The following is a 13961-nucleotide window of genomic DNA, read 5'->3' as shown; positions in this document are numbered from 1 at the left end:
CTTCAATCTTCACACCTCCATCATTTTCTCTATGCAAAAGGTCCCTTTGGTAAGGCCTGTGTTAGCCACCCCTCTCTATCCTTCATCAGAACTGCCCCCCCCCCCCCGAGCCAGCTGGCTTCTTCCACAGGACAAGCGCCATGTTCAGTGCCCCCCCCCCATCCCTGCCAACCCCCAGTGTTGCCTTTGGGGGATTCCCTGGGTTTGGAAGAAAGGAGGAGTCCAGCAGGCAGATGGGCTAGTGGGAGGGTGGGGGGCTCCAAAGGGCATTGCCTGAGACTTTGCTAGAATGGACTGAAGCCCTCTGGGTTGGTGGAGGGGTCCATCTCTTGGCCTTGGTGTCCTTGGCAACCAGCTGGGTGGTGGTGGTGGAACCAGTTCCCACAGGTCCCTCAACTGGTCAGCCACTTTTTAAATTCTTGGTCCTCTCAACACGATTGAGGGGGTAAAACGATGTAATTTAATGTGGTATCATGGCACGTGGTAGCACATGTGGTATATCAAGTGGTGGGTCCACCAGACAGGGGCCCTTCTGAGACAGGAAGGCGCAGATGGATGGAGGTCTGGCCATGTTGGGCCTCAAGCCCTGAAGGGGTAAAACACCGTGGGGAGGGGGCTTCTGCTTCTTCTGGCTTGTCCTCTGCAAATGGCCTCTTTCAAGCCAAGCTGTGTGTGTGTGTGTGTGTTGGCGGGGGGGGTGGCCCCTGTCTTCTAACCCACTCTAAGGTCTAGAGTGGGTCTAGCATCCCACCCCCTTTCCCTTAAGGGACACCTGGTGACTCTCAACTCACCTGAGCAGGATGGCACCTTTGAGGGACGGCTGGTGCAGCAGCTGCCTGATCCCTCCCTCCTCTTGGGAGTCTGTGTGGCCTTTGCTGCCCCCTGTTCCAAAGGGGCCGGGCCCTCCCTTGCTAGCTAGGCGCAGGAAGAGGTGCGGGGGAGGCATTCCCAGCAGCTGGGACAGTAGTCAGCACCCCTCCAAGAGGAGGGCTGGGGGGGGAGGGGGAGGGATCCATGGCCCTTGGAGGAAACCTGGAGCTCAGGGCTCCCTCGCCTCCCCCTGGGCTGGAGGCCCAGAAGGGATCCGGTGGGTGGCCAAGGGTCAGGAGGGAGCCCTTGGCCGTACCTCCTGCTGGCCTTTTGTGTGAGGCCATTGGTAGCAAAGGACCAGGGGAGGGGGGGCAGCCTTTGCGGGGGCCGTGGGTTTTGATGGCGGTGCTGAGAGGGTCTGGGGGCTTTTGCCATGGGGCCAAAATAAAAGGCTGGGGAACCTGGATGCCCTGCATGTGGGTGGGGGGTGGGGGCGTCTCATGCTCTACCTGTTGTCTGTTGGGGCAGCTGTAACAATAGAGGGGGGGGGCTTGTCAAGGGACAGGATTTGCCTTTCTTTGTCCCTTTTCTTTGAAATCTCCCTTAGAAAAGGGAGGGTCAGTCAACCTGCAGGGGGGGGCGCAAAAGCTCTTGGATCTCTGGGACTCGGTGGGAGGGCTGTTCCCCCCTTAATGTTTCCCTCCCTCCCTTGCCAGCAGTGCAGGCCTTCTGGAGGGGGTGGGGGTGAAGGCCCTGTTGTAGGAGCTACCCAAATTTCCTGCTCGTAGGAGGCACTTTGGGGTCAGCCCAGCCTGCCTTCTCCCTGGGCAGCTTTGCTTCCCCCCAGCAGAGAGAAAGAGGGGGGGTGCTGGTCAGGACGGGGCCTTCTGTTCCTTAAGCCCATCACCTGGGTGGGGTGGGGTTTCTGCATCTGGCCCCATTCCACTCGCTCCCTCTTTCAGGGTATGGCTCAGAAAAGCGGTGTGTGTTGGGGGGGGGCTTCTAGGGTTCAAGGAAATCTATTTCTCCCCAACTCATCGGATCCTGCCCTGCTTCACTCTTGTGACCCCCACCAAAGGCCTCTTTTCTATTCCAGAACAAGTGAGGCAGAGTTCCTAGTCCTGCGCCGACATGCCCCCCCCCAAAAAAAATGTGAGGACAGGACCCCATGATGGGTGACCGGCAGCCTTGGAATCAGACGGTGGGGGGGGGGCACTCAAAGAGGAATAAAGAAGCTCCAAGCCAAGCCCCCCTCCTCACTAGACGGAGGCGGGGTTGGGTCAGCTCTTCCCCCTCTGCTGAGCTCTGCCAGGGCCCAGCCTGTCCTGCCTGCTTCAGTATCAATCTCATTTCTCTCTGTGTGTGTGTGTGTGTGTGTGTGTGTGTGTGTGTTCCCAAGGGTGCTTGGGCCGGTATCTGGTCTTCTCAGCTACACAGCCGGTGGTGGGGGGCAGACCAAAGTCCCTGACCTCCCCCCACTCTTCCGCCTTCAGTTGGCTGACCCCCCAAGGGCCAGGACAGGTAATGTAGGCAGCCTCGTCTGGAAGGCCCCAAGGAGCCCTCCAGCTGGCCTTGGCAGCTGGCAAAGGAATTCCCTCCCGGGGCTCCTTGGAAGCCATGGGGGGGGGGGGGTCCAGCCCCACCTGAGCCCCATGGAGGCCTTCCTTGGCCTTCCAAGAGTCTTGCTCCTCGGTGCCAGGCTGCCCCCTTCTGAGGGGATGGGTCTGGCCATAGGATCTCTGCTTCTCTTGGCCTTCAGAGCAGAGCTCCCCCCCCAAGCTCTGCTTTTGCAGTGGGGAGGGCTCTGGCCCACAGCTGGAGGCCTTCTGGTGCTGCCCCGGGAGGACTGGCCGGCCCCAGACAAGAGAGCAGTCTCACCTAAGCCTCCCTTGGCCTTGGCACCCTTTGCCTCTCCAGGAGTTGCTGCATCCCAGCTACTTGTCCCCCTCCCTCCCACCCCCTTTCAGGTGCCCTTTCTTTTGTGGCTCAGCATGGGACGTAGCAGGAGGATCCCTTGCAGGAGACTCCCTTGGCCTTCTGCATAGACTGGGGTGCCTCGGTGGGTCTTTCTGGCTTTGGGGGCTCTGCCCCAGCCACTGAGGACCCCCATGGGGGGGGCATCCATCGGTCCCATAGCTGACCTTGCTCTTCGGTCACAGGGCTCTCTGGGCCCCCCAAGAAACTGAGGCCAGAACTGCAGTGGCATCCATCCCCCAATCGGGTTCATTAGAGTTAGGGAAACTGGGTGGCAGAAAAGCTTCTCTGACAGGGTTGCCCTTGGGGGAAGGCAGAAGGTCTTGCTTGGACAGGCCTGCCAGCCTGCCACTGGCTGAGCCATTCCAAAGAGCCCCCTTGTCTTCGCCTGGGGGGTGGGGGGAGGCAGGAGGGTTGGCCAGGTGCTCCAAAGGGCACCTCCCTGGCAGGAGGAAATTCCACTCCCCCTTTCTCTGCTCCCCTTTGCTATTAACTGCAGGTTGGCATCTCCTGGGTTAAGTCCAGAGAGAGGGTAAGGGCTGTGCCCCCCTCCCCCCAAGCAAGAACTGCTGTATATGCAGAAAGCAGGAGCTCCGGCCCACTTGGCCACCGATGACAATGGCAAGAGATTCTCAGTCCTCCAGGTCATAATTGACCCCAGAGGTGTTTTTTTCAAGCGGCAACTGGACTTTCTGACTGTTTTTTGAAGACGTTTCGCTTCTCATCCAAGAAACTTCTTCGGCTCTTCCATTCCCCATCATCCAGTCAGAGCCGAAGAAGCTTCTTGGATGAGAAGCGAAACGTCTTCAAAGAACAGCCAGAAAGTCCAGTTGCCCCTTGAAAAAAGCATCTTTGGGACAATTTGTCATCGATGCCACCCCCACCAGTCCAATAGCCTTGGCCTAGCTGGGCCCCAGAGCAACCCTGAGTGTGGATCCACATGTCCTGTGGCCCCTGGACCCTAGATATTTTGGGGCTGTCCTACTGGGAAGGCCCCCAGAGCCGGGAGCAAAATCCCTGCTTCTCCATTGGGCTGATTGGGTTACGTTGCTTTCTGAGGAGGGGGGGCGGGCGACCAGGGGGACCCCTCATTCTCCACTGCAGACTCTAAGTAGGTGGGGGTGATTTTCTTCACCCAGAGCCCTTGATGGAGCCGGAGCCTCTTTGACAGAGAGCTTGCCAAGCGACTTCCTCACATCTGGCAAAGCCTTGGGAGCCCTTCCTTTTCTGCTCCAGTGAGCCGGTGGTGGTGGTGGTGGTGGTGGTGGTGGTGTCTAGACCGGTGGTTCTATGGGTCTATGCCAGGAGCATCCCTTCCTTTGGGCTCTGCTCAGATGGGGGGAGGGCGAGGGGGACACGCCATCTCCTAAGAGGCAACGCAGAGGGGGAGAACCGCAGGCATCTGTGGATGGCACAGGGAGCCAAGGCTGGCCTGCCCTTGAGGGGTTGGGGGTGGGATACAGAACTCAGCAGACACCGTTGGACAGCTCAACCCGGCCAGCCGCCGAATAAGCCGGGACTGGCTCCGGTTCTCACGGAGACAGGAAGCGCCAGACCGCCGACGGATAAACCTCCGACGAGTCTCGTTGCGGACGGCCCCGAGGGTGGGCACTCATGGTGGCTGCAACGGGCAGCGGAGAAGAGCACGGCCACCCGGAGAGAGAGAGGCCGCCCTTCCATGCTTCCATCATGGGAGGGGTCTGCCCGTCCCGCCCAGAGATGCGGCGACTGGGAGCCGGGCAGTTGGCCCCCGAGAGTCCGCGGTGGGTCTTGGGCAGAGCGGCGGGGCTGGCATCGCGCCCCGCAGGTCAAAGTCGTGAGAGACAGCCCTGTTTGCCCGGAGGGTGGATCCCAACGGCCGTGCCTGAGACTGGCCAGGGCGAAGAGGAAGGGGCAAAGTCAGCGCTGGGCTCCCCGCCGGCCACGAAGGAGTTACCGCCCGCCCCCTTTTCCCTTAGTCCGCTCTGCTGACCTTCAGAAGGGAGGGGGGAGCGTCGGCGCTGCGCATGCGCCTGCCTTGCTCCCTCTCCACCGCGGGAACCCGGTAACGGGGCGGGCCAATCAGAGGGGCCGTGTCGGAAGAAGCCCAGTGGGTGGGGGTCAGACCCCGCTCCCTCCCCTCCGCTTGGTCCCTCCCCAACCGAGCTTGAGCCGGACGGGGGGGGCGCGAGGGGGATTCCCTCCCTGGACACGGCCGTTCTGGGGTCCGTCCGCTCCAGCGGGAGAGGCCGCCCCCGGTCCGGCCAAGCGAACCGCAAGAGGTAGAGCGCTGGCACCCGCTCTGGCTGCTCTCCGCTCGCTGTCCCGGGAGCTCATAGCGCCGAGACCGCTGGCCTTGGGTACCCCGCCTGCCCGTTACCTGGCAACGCTGCCTCTGTTGCCAGGGCGATGCGCGCTACGAGATGCCGGCATACGTTGCCGCTCCGGCCACCGGCGGCAGAGCAGGTCCGGGAGCGGACGCAGAGGGCGCTTCCTACTCTTCCTTCTCCTCTTCGCCCCGCAGAGCCACCGCTTCGGGGTGGGGTGTCGCTGCTTCCTCTCGGCTCCCGCGGGACAGCGGGCGGGGGGGGGGGGGCGGATGTCAGCTGGGCTGTTCAGCGGCTCGCCTTTCGGGATCGCGGCCTCTTCCCCGCCCGTCGCCCCAGGACGGAGAGCGGCAGCTGCCCGGCCTTGCCGGGAGCTGGGCGGCCAGCCAGTACTGAAGGATGAAGCCCGGAAGCGGCGGAGGGAGGGGCGCGACGGCGGGCGGGCGGGCAGTCCTTGCGTGTCCGGGGAAGGACGGGCAGACGGAGGGGCCGGCCAGGCGGCGACCAGGCGCACGGGGGCTGCGCGGTCGCCGTCTCCTCTTCTTCTATCGGGCCTCGTCCGCCGGACGGCTGCCCTTCCTCCGGACGCGGTGCTCCCCACGGACCCTCCTTGTCCGCGGAAGAAGGCGCTGGGCCGCCGCCGCCGTGGGCCGTCGCGCCCGCCCTGCCGGGGCCCCTTCCCAGCTCGGCCGGCGGCGCTGTTAGAAGTGTGAGCGGAGCGCCCAGCGAGGGCTCGGCTGGAGCGAGGGGGAGAAACGGCAGAGGAGGAACCAGGGAAGAAAGAAGGCGGCCGGGGACTGCCGGGCGGAGAGGCGGAGCGGAGCGACCCCCATGGCCGCCGAGGAAGTCACCGGGGGCGCGCGGAAGGCCACCAAAAGCAAACTTTTCGAGTTTCTAGTCCATGGGGTGGTGAGTAGGGAAAGTTAGGGACTCGGGCGGCGCGGCGCCGGGAAGCGGCCTGGCTCGGGGCGGGAGGGGCGCGCGACCCGGGGGGAGGGGGGGTCACCGCCCCTCTCTCCAGCATGTGCTTGGGGAGCAGGTGCGTATGGGGGGGGGGGGCGACTCCCGCGAGGGTTCTTTCCCCAACCCTCTGACTCCTGATGGTAGGGAGGAGGACCGAGGTTTCCCACCCCACCATTCCCCTCCGCCATGCCGGGGGTCACCAGGTGCCAGACGGGCACTTTTCAGCTGGAGAGGGGGGGATGCCTGTGGGAGGGGAGGCAATACAGCGGGCAATGCAGGCAATTGGCGGCGGGGGGGGGGAGGCTCAAGTGAGAAGTCCAGCTGCACCCCTGAGGAGCCCTTCCCAGTGTGGCTGCTTGAATCCATGTGGCCCTGCTGAAACCTTCCCTTTCTGCCAGACGCCCGTGTCTCCTCTGTGCCACCATGGGGCCCCGGGTTCCACTGCAGCTGCCAAAGGGCATTGGGGGCAAATAGATGCCCTCTGGAGTGCAGGGGGCAGAGGACCCCAATGCAGCATGGATTGGTACCCGGAGGAGGCATTAGCCTTGTCTTGGCGGCTGCTCAGCCGTCTGGCCACCGAGTCCAGCAGCTGGTCAGTGCCTAAGGCCCGCTGCCCATAGTGAGGGGGCCCCTCCTCCGGGCAGGAAAGGGCAGTTCTGATCACAGGGAGCCACTTAATGGAAGCGGGATGCATAGGCCTGGTGCCTGGCGTAGGGTTTGCCATGGAGCAGGGAGCAGAGGGGTTCTCTTTACCCACCCCACTCCAGCCCTCTCCTTCCCCCACTGTAGCCCCGGCTGGTGGACCCGGCTGGCAGCAGCCTCGGTGGGGCTCGGTGGGGCCGTCCCTGAAGCCCTTTTGGGGCCAGGAGGGCCTGCAGAACTGCATCTCTTAGCACCCCCAGCGGCCCAGAGAGGAGGGGGGAGGCGGAAAGAGGGGAGGGTGTTGTGGGAGAGACAGGGGGTGTGTGAGCACCCATTGTTCGTGCATGTGGGGTCATGAATGCCTATGCCACTCGCACGAGTGGGGCTGTGCATGTCAGCATTTGCACGCACCCCATTAGTGGGCTCCGGCCCAGAGGTTGTGGAGCTGTGTGTTAGATGGTGGCCAGATGGGGAGACCTCTGGAGGCCTTGAACCAAACCAGAGGGAGCCCTTTAACCTCGCAGGGCCTGGCTGGAGCCTCTCTAGAAGCAGCTTGGAGTGGAGTGGAGCTGAAAAGGAGGCGCATAAATATTATATGTATGTATGTATGTGTGTATACACACACACACACACACACACATATCGAGATGTGTTCAAGCGCTGGTTGCCATGGCTTCTCTTTGTCCTGTGGTGGGATGGGAGTTATCTCTTCCTCCCAAACGCTCCTCCGTGCTTGGGGAGTCCCAGCAGGAGGAAGGTCTGGTTCCTTTAAGGGCCTTTGGTCCTTTTTACCAAAAACGAAAGAGGAGGAGCTCCAGTGGCAGCTTCCGAGACTCCATCGCTCCCCAAAGTTGTAGTTGGCACTGAATTCCCGCCAAACTCTCTGCATCCTGCTGAGTGAAGTTTCTTCTTGACTTGCTTTGCCTTAGGGTGGGAGGGGTTGAGGAGGAGGAGGAGGGAGAGGAAGGAAGAGGAGGAGGAGGAATTGTTGGAGAGTCCACAGCAAACCCTTCAGCTGGGGGCATTTGCTTGCCTGATTCACTCCCCCACCCCAACAGAGGCTGCTTCTTATTCTTCCTCCCCCACTTAAAGAACCCAGGAGAAGAAAAACAGGAAGATTTTTTTTGGGGGGGGGGCTGTGTAGCTGGATGGGGATGGGTTGTAAGAGGAACCTCTGGGCTGGAGAACCTCTGGGCCCTTCGGTTTCTGCACAGCAGCTTTGAAGCCCCCCCCCCCCCCGCTACAAACACCCATTGCCATATTAATTGCACCCAAACAATAAGAGCAGCAATTGCAGGGAGGGCATGAAAGAAAAGGCCGAAGTTTCCCAGAGCACCCCCATGGGGGCTTAGTTACGTTCTCTGGCTCCACGGGGGATCGGATGCAGCCTCTGTCCTTGGAGGTCACAGGGCTGAGGGCCTCTCAAGTGCCGCTTTTGGCCAGGTGGCCGCTGGGAGCCACTGGGGCCCCCGTCCACCCAGGCTGCTCTGGCGTCATCTCCCATCTCCCTTCAGCCGGGGGACGTCTAAAGAGGCCGATGTGGGCAGAGGGAGAGGCCGCCAGCCTGCCACCGCTCTCCCTGTGGATGAGTCAGTCAGGTGTCCTTCCATCGACCGTCTGGGTGTGCAGGGACGGCAACCTCCTGTCGTCTGTGTTTTGCCTTCTGGCCAATCAAAGGACCCTGGGGACCGAGGGCCTTGGGGAAGCCCCGCTGAGGTCATGGCATGCACCACCCCCAGCCTCCCTCTGACCTAACGAGGAGGTTTAGGGTTGCTCTGTCCTATCGTGGGCTTTGCTTTCATGCCTTAGACCAGGGTCCCCCATCCTCCCCTCCGCCAGGGGCCGTGGGCAGACTCCGGTCCGCGGGGTGCCAGAAACCGGATGGCATAAACAAGCAGAGCAAAGTGGGGGGGGGCTGTCCCCAAAAGATTGGGGGCCGCTGACTGAGACCCTGTTCGCGTCCCATGATTTCTTTCAAGCGGACGGGGAGGTCGATAGGTTGCCTGCTTCATCCTCCTCCTTGAAGCCTCATTTGGTCTCCCAGGATGCTTGCCAAGAGCCCAGCCCCCCACCCCCACCCCCCTCCATGCAAACAGCATCCTGGGGGCTAAGGGTTTTGTTCTGGGGAGATGGGTCTATCGGGGCAACCTGGTCTACCCAACTATGGGGCAGAGTTTAGTGCTTCCCCTTTCGCCTTTCAGCCCCCGTCCTTCGCAGGCATTCGCTTTCGCTACAAACTCTTTGTGTGTTGAACGTCCTAGGGGCTTTTGTTCCTTTTGCCCACCCACCCCATCCCTCCTCCTTGGGGGCTTGGAGGCTCTCTTGGGCAGCTCTTGTTCCCAGCGGGCTGGAGAGCAGGGCGGGAACCATGGTTTGATCAGGCTCTAGCTGTGATTGATGGGAAGCAGCTGAGCTTCCTGGGAGGGAACCAGAACAGGCAGCAACAGGCGGCCCCAAGTCGGCTGCCTGAAGGCGCCAGGGGACGTCCTGGGCCAGTCGGACGGGGCATGTGGTCCCACTGGTGGTGGACGGGGAGTGGGGGGGAAAGGGCTGGTAAGAGCAGCAGCAGGTGTCAGCTCTGGGAAGAGGATTGTGTTGGCTCCCGCAGTGCTGCCTTCCCCCATCCCGGGGGGGAGTATGGATGGGGGCAGGGTCCCGAGAGCCCGGCCCAGTCTGGTCCCCCCCTCCCAGCTGCAGGCAGGCAGAGTGCGTGGGCTGGGGAAGAGGGGGGAGGGAGAAAGCTGCCTGCCTGTCACCTGCTGGGTCTTCGAAGGCAAAGAAGGCCACTTGGGCTCCAGAAGAAGTTGGGGAGGGAAGAGGCTGGCCAAGTGAAGCCGAGCTATGGGGCCCTTGGGAGGAGGGGCCTGGCCAGAGGCCCAAACGGGGTCTGGAGTGGAACATGTGGGGTAGCTGGACCTGCTTTTTTGTTTGGGGTCTGGTCGCGTAGTTGTCCTGCCAGCTACCCATTGGGAGGGTGGTGGGCACTCTGCCTGCCCTTTGTGTGTGAGGTGGGGGTGGGGGTGTCCAGAGCCTTTTGTTGTCAGCGCCCTGACAGTGAGGAAAATGAGCCAATGGAACAGCTTGCCACCAGACTGGAGGTTTTTAAGAAGAGACTGGATGGCCACTTGTCTGAAATGGCACAGGGTCTCCTGTTTGAGCAGGGGGCTGGACTAGAAGACCTCCAAGGTCCCTTCCAGCTCTAGTCTGGTTCATTTCCTCAGATGAAAGACAAAAGCAAATCAGAGAACGAGGAGTTAAACCTTGGAGTGACCCTGGTTTGGAAGACAGGTGGGGCTGGAGGAGACTAGATGACCTACAAGGAAGCTGTTGGAGAACAATCTTGCCCCAGAAGAAGTCACTTTCTGCATCAGGCGATCTGCTGGGAGGGTGGGGGGTCGGACTAGATTGACCTACAAGGTCCCTTCCAACTCTGTTAGGATCTGTTAGGATTCCTGGTGGTCCTGGGCTCTCTCTGTTGCCCTCAAAGGCCGGATCCACAGGTAACAAGGCTCTCCTCATCCATAACTTGACTATGACCTGGTGGGCATTCCCGAGACTTGGGTGAGCCCAGAGGGGGTTTCCTCTCCTGATATGATAGGTCCCCCCCAAGGGTCTGCATCGGCTATGGAGGGGAAGCGAGGAGGCCACGGCTCATGGGATGCCGGCCCCTCCCATTGCCCTTGGTCCCCTGGGAACAGTGGCTGCAGCTATTGAAACTACGGGATGGGTGGGGGCTTCAATCCATCTCCCTTGACTCTGGGACAGCTTATTGTTCATGCCCCCTGCAGACCCCCAAGCTGTACTGGGCCCAACACAGACTGGGGGTGATGGTTCCATGTTAGATCTGATCTCTGTCTCGAGGTCCTTCCTGATGGGATGTGGCGTTAGAGGATGTGACCATTGTCCATAGCCATGGGCAGGGGCTTGCTTGCCCTTCCACTTGCTGTTGTCATGCACCCATGGGCACGTTGGACCAGCCCACCTCAGGTGACCTATGGCCCAGTTGGACCTGCTTAGGGTGACCCATTCCTTGCTGGGGGGGGGGGCGGGAAAGGGGCAGGTCACAAGAGTGTCTGCTGGCCGGTGGGGAAACATACAAAGCTAAAAGCTAAAACATACCAAGAGCAGTTGCAGGAATTGGGGGTGTCTACTTTAATGAGAAAAATGACTTAGAGGAGACAGGATAGCAGCCTTCCACTACTTCAGGGGCTGCCCCAAAGAGGAGGGGGTTCACTTGTTTTCCAAGCACCAGCAGGCAAGACGAGAAGCAACGGATGGAAACTGACAGAGGAGAGAAGCGATGGATGGAATGAAGAATTGACCAGTGGAACGGCTTCTCTCCAGAGGGTGTGGGGGCTTCATCACTCTTTTTAAGAAGAGACTGGACAGCCACTCCAATTGCATTTCCTGCCTGAGCAGGGAGCTGGACTAGAAGACCTCCAAGGTCCCTTCCAGCTCTGTGGTTCTGATATCTACCCTGGCTAATTCGATTTACACAGTTGGGCTCTATTTGGGACGAGTTGTGTGGAACACAACCTTGTGGTGTTTGCCTGGACTGGGATTGTGGACCAAGTTTGATTCTGGGACTCCTGAGGAAGGGGAGCGAGTGTCTAACTCGTGTGTGTGTGTGTGTGAAATCCAGGCTCCTCCCGGGTGATGAAGGCAGCTTGGGCAGTGACCTGTCAGCAGGTCCAGGTGACGTGGCCTTTTCCAGGGAGGGAGGAGGTGGGGGGTTGCCTCCTGTCTCCCTTGTAGATAGGCTCCTCTTCTCCTCCGGACAATTGCTGCCCACTCTCCAACCGTCCCATTCTGGGGAAAGGACTGGAGTTGCAGAGGGCCTCTTGCACCCACTTCCTTTGGGAGTCGCCCCAGGAGGGAGGAAAGTCCCATCCTTGTTGATGCCTCTTGTGGATCTCTGGTAGGAGCCAGGGTGGGGGTGGGTCCTTGACTTGCAGTAGCGCTCCGTGCCACTGACCAGGTGAGGGTGGGGTTCTTCTGGACTCACAGGGAGGGGGGGCTGGGAATAAGTGGGGGGGGATGACTCTGTGTTGCAGTGCTTCCCCTCCTTCCTCAGTGGCCGGTTGGTGCTGACGAGAGGAGAGTGGCTGCACCGGGAGTCCCTCACTCGTGGGGTGCGGCAGGGGTTCAACCTCGGCACACCTTCAGTTTGACATTCACATGGAACCGTTGGACAAGGCCATCCTTCAATTGGGGGTTTGACCATCAGCTGCACAGCGATGATACCCAGCTGTGCATCTCAAGCCCTGACGGTGTAGGCCACCCTGTCTGTGGACCGTCCCAGAGTTTGGCTCTGGACAGGATGGAACATCCTTCAGTTCTGTCCTGGGAAGAGCGCGTGGCCATGGCTGCCTGGGCGAGACACTTTCTCATCTGTGGTCTTGGGGGCGGCACTCCCGCTACTGAAGGCAAGTGTGCAACTTGGGGGTCCTCCTGTACTCACAGCTGCTGCTTAAAGTACAGGTGTGCTCAGGCAGGCCTTACAGATACAGATTGACAGAGTTGGAAGGGACCTTGTAGGTCATGTAGTCCAACCCTCACCCAAGCAAGAGACTCTACAACATTTCTGACCGATGGCAGTCCAGTCTCTTCTTGAAATCCTCCAGGGATGAAGCTCCCACAACTTCTGAAGGCAACTTCTGTTCCATGATTGTTGATTGTTCTTAATGTCAGAAAATGTCTCCTTATTTCTAGGTTGAATCTCTCCTTGTTCAGTTTCCATCCATGATTCCTTCTCTGGCCCTTGGGTGCCTTAGAAAACAGCTTTGCATCCCCTCCCCCACCTCTCTGTGACAGGTTCTTCTTGTGTGGTGCCAGTTGTGCCTTTTTTATGATGAGATGGACTTTCAGGTGGTCAGCCGTGCCCTAAATACCTTACAACTGGACTGTGGTAATACGCTGTCCCTGGGGTGTCCCTGGAAGGGCCTCCTCCAGCAGTTACAACTGGTACAAAATGCGCTCGATAGCGGATACAGGGGTTTCTCGTGAAGCTCTTGTGTCATCACTGCCACACAATCCGCACTGGGTTGCAGTTGGCTTTGAGGGGTCGATTCTGCCCCTTTCAGGGCCTAAGGCCTGGTCATTTTGGCCTCTTGGGGGCCGTTCCTGGCCTCTTCGGTTAAACTCCGAGTCTTGTTGGGGAATGCTGTTTCAGTCGAGGGTACCTGTGTTGTTCCTGTTGTGTGTTTTTCATTTAATGCGTTGGATGTGTTGCAAGGCAGCCAGAATTTTTTTGGTGTGAGGCCCTATAAGCCCCCTGATGGACAAAGGCAAGAAAAGGAATGGACCTCCTTCTCCCCTTCTGAGTGGTTGTCTTCAGGCATCCGAGGAACGCCAAGATCCTATTCCTCCACCAGACCGTTTTCCTGTTTTCCACTTCATCCCTTCTTTTCTTCTCCTTCTCTCTCTCTCTCTCTCTCTCTCTCTCTTTCTTTGTTTTTCTCTTTCTTCTTCCTGTCTTGAAATGCAGCTCCATGGAGATAATTCAGAGTTATGCTTCCGTCCTGGATGCCTTTTTGGCAGCCCCGGGCGCTGCTGGGTCCTGCCCCATTTCCATTCCCGTCCCAAATGCTGCCGTGGGATTTTCAGAGCTGGGGCCGGCCCAGTTGCCTTCCCTCTGGGCCCTGCACCTGCCTTTTCTCTGCTTCCTGAGCCAGCCAATATGTGTCTCTATTAAAGTTCAGACAGGTGAAAGTGGGGCCCGGTATGAAGAGATTCTCGCTCCCCATCCGAGAGCGAGAAAGGCGGTTCGCATTCAGGGATTTGAAAGCACAGAGGGGCCTAGGTGAGCCTTAACTCCAGAATCCTTGGCCCAGATGGGAAGGTGGGGATGGCTGCTCAGGATAGGAACGCATGGAGCCCCTGGTTCTTTAATGCGTTTAGGGAGGGGGGGGCTTAAGGACCACTCCGTGGAAGAGGGGACAGCGTGGGGCTGAATGTGTGCCTTGTGTGCAGACAGGGCTCCACGGGGCTTTGGCATGGCTGGGCATCAGAGCCAAAGGAGAATATTTGTAAGAGTTGTGGAGAGATGTGCGGGGGGGGAGGGGGTAGGAAGAGAGGAGATGGACGGAGGAGAGCTAATAGGCGCAGAGGGTCATGGGATACCGGACAATTTTGTGGCCTGTTGGGAAGGAGCAAAAACGGTTGCGCTGAAAATGGGTTTCTGCCCACCATTTTGCACAGGAAGGAAAGCCGGGCGTGTTAAGGGGCCGAGAAATCCAGTGGGGACGGACAAATATGGGATAAATG

The 13961-nt window shown here is 59.8% G+C and overlaps 1 protein-coding gene across 2 annotated transcripts in view; it reads left to right on the top strand.

Annotated features, from left to right (window-relative positions):
- The first annotated feature begins 5429 nt into the window (after nt 1-5429).
- The window catches only part of LOC309400485 (SWI/SNF-related matrix-associated actin-dependent regulator of chromatin subfamily D member 3), a 24340-nt gene continuing 15808 nt past the window's right edge, over nt 5430-13961 (top strand). Inside the window, exon 1 of one of the 2 annotated variants that reach the window (XM_081969007.1) lies at nt 5430-5999. In XM_081969007.1, coding sequence (XP_081825133.1) covers nt 5922-5999 — 78 coding nt within the window. In that variant the 5' untranslated portion in view covers nt 5430-5921. The remainder of the gene's footprint in view (nt 6000-13961) is intronic. The other variant, XM_081969008.1, reaches the window with a different exon arrangement.

Source organism: Natrix helvetica (assembly GCF_964273705.1).
Source record: "Natrix helvetica genome assembly, chromosome: W".
NCBI classification, from domain to species: domain Eukaryota; kingdom Metazoa; phylum Chordata; class Lepidosauria; order Squamata; family Natricidae; genus Natrix; species Natrix helvetica.
This window is presented reverse-complemented; position numbering and strand designations above follow the sequence as displayed.